This window comes from Penaeus monodon, chromosome 2 (genome assembly GCF_015228065.2).
Source record: "Penaeus monodon isolate SGIC_2016 chromosome 2, NSTDA_Pmon_1, whole genome shotgun sequence".
Taxonomy (NCBI): domain Eukaryota; kingdom Metazoa; phylum Arthropoda; class Malacostraca; order Decapoda; family Penaeidae; genus Penaeus; species Penaeus monodon.
In genome coordinates this window covers 31575304-31577303 of record NC_051387.1, presented here as the reverse complement: position 1 = coordinate 31577303, position 2000 = coordinate 31575304, and the positions used below count along the sequence as shown (strand labels likewise).

Genomic DNA, 2000 nt, shown 5'->3' with positions numbered 1-2000 from the left:
TAGGATGTTCGTTTGTGTGTGTGCTTATGTTTGTGTGTGTTTATGCGTGTGTGTGTGTGTGTGTGTGTGTGTGTGTGTGTGTGTGTGTGTGTGTGTGTGTGTGTGTGTGTGTGTGTGTGTGTGTGTGTGTGTTGTGTGTGTGTGTGTGCGTGTGCGTGCGCCGCGTGTGTCAGCTTCTGTTTACGCGGGACTTTATTTCCACGATAAAACACACATCGGGTGCGTTCCATGGAATCCACACGGATGGCGAACCAGTAATCGATTCCCTTCGCAAGGAAGCCACGAGCTCTAAAAGCGGCGAGGAGAGCGATGCCGCGGACTTTCATCCTAACTTTCGGTCGAGCTGCTTTGCGAACCTTTGCTTGTTTTCGGGAGGAATAACCGCAAAATGAAAGGAGCAGAACAAGGTAGAAAGAACGACATTAAAAGTGAGAGACGACGGATATAATGAGAAAGTAAAAACTCCAAAAAAAGATAACTACAAATTACATACATGTAGAGTCATCCACTTGCAATAACCCGAAGCTTCGTTCTCACGCTGGCAATATAAGCTTTCATTATAGAAATCACCCAATTTCTCTTTTTCTGTGACTATGCAGTCTTTCTTTTCGGCTACCATTGATCCCCATTCACAAATCACATATTTTTTATTTATTTTCCCCTCCCTGTTCACCTTCCTTCATATTCTTTCATCATCCATTTTCTGTGTTTAACTGCATTCCCTATGTGTGCCTAAAACCTATTTTCTGTGTTATTTAATTATGCTTCATTATTAGTGTATAGTTCAATAGTGATCATTGGACTTTATACAAGTGCAAAGTGATGCTTCATTAAACAACACATCCTTGGCAAAGGATTTTGATAACGATTTTTTTATATTTTATATGTATTTTTTTTTATAGCTTAACTACATCGTTTGCAGATTTTTTTTTAGCAGGAATGATAACTACGCTTACTGGGAATATTAGGGTAATGAATGGACAAGGTTAAGGATAATCCAATAGCTATTACGTCCACCTAACAGCTGTGCAAAACAAACGATAAGTGTAATTGAGAAAATGTTAGCTTACACGTCGCAGACACTCCCAGGAATTACCAAGATTAGATATCATTTACTGAAACAATATCTCGTTAGCAGGCCGTGAAAGACACATTAGCATTCAGACTCACCTATCGTGGTAATGACAGTGAGCGAGTAGAGGAAGGAGCCCGCGAAGGTCCACTGGTAAGAGGCGTGGGCGGTGGTGGGCGCGGGCTGCGGCGACGGCTCGTCCTCGTGCAGTCTGGTGATGAGCTTCTCGCTGAATTTGATGAGCTCCTGTTCGGCCACCCTGGTCCAGTTCTCGCGGTAAAGGATATTCAGGGATTCCGTTATTGTCCACAGGCGCTCCACCGTTTCGTGGCGAAGACCTCGAGCGTGCTGCCGCAGGGAATCCATCACGGCGGACTCCCGGGGGGGCGGAGGCCTCTGCTCGATCTGGAGGGCCATGTCGCCACCCTCGATTGTGGTGAACACGAACGCGCCGGCAATAGTGTAGAGGAGCACCAGAACACACACGCCCACGTTGGAGCAAAGCATGGCAGCGAGGCGGGAGCAGCAGAGGGAGCACCGACCCAGCGACCGCGAGGACCGCTGGTTGTATTGCAGCGGCGCCAGGTCCCCCCCGCTCCGGTGGGGCTCCATGGCGGTGGTGAGGAGGTGCGGAGGCTACGCGGGACGCTACTCTAAAACAGCTCAAGTGAGAGGAATGCACGTGCTACAGCGGGACCCGGGCGGCACCATGGCGGCCGGAGATCCTCGCTCTACCTTCCATCCTCCGCCTCCTCACCTCCTGCCTGGCATCACAAGGGAGGCACACCGGGAGGCACGCTGCTTGCGCTACACCAGGAGGCTCTCTGCTCTCACCACTATGGGGGGCACTTTGCTCTCACCTCTCTTTGCCTCACTTCTGGGTCAGTGAGAATCCGATGGGATCCTTCATACACTAAATTCTGAGATA

General features: G+C 49.1%; 1 protein-coding gene across 1 annotated transcript in view; it reads right to left on the bottom strand.

Moving 5' to 3' along the window:
• Window positions 1-1002: 1002 nt before the first annotated feature.
• The window catches only part of LOC119579685 (TWiK family of potassium channels protein 7-like), a 1077-nt gene continuing 79 nt past the window's right edge, over window positions 1003-2000 (bottom strand). Inside the window, exon 1 of the mRNA XM_037927599.1 lies at window positions 1003-2000. This exon is cut by the window's right edge and continues 79 nt beyond it. Coding sequence (XP_037783527.1) covers window positions 1154-1684 — 531 coding nt within the window. The 5' untranslated portion in view covers window positions 1685-2000 and the 3' untranslated portion in view covers window positions 1003-1153.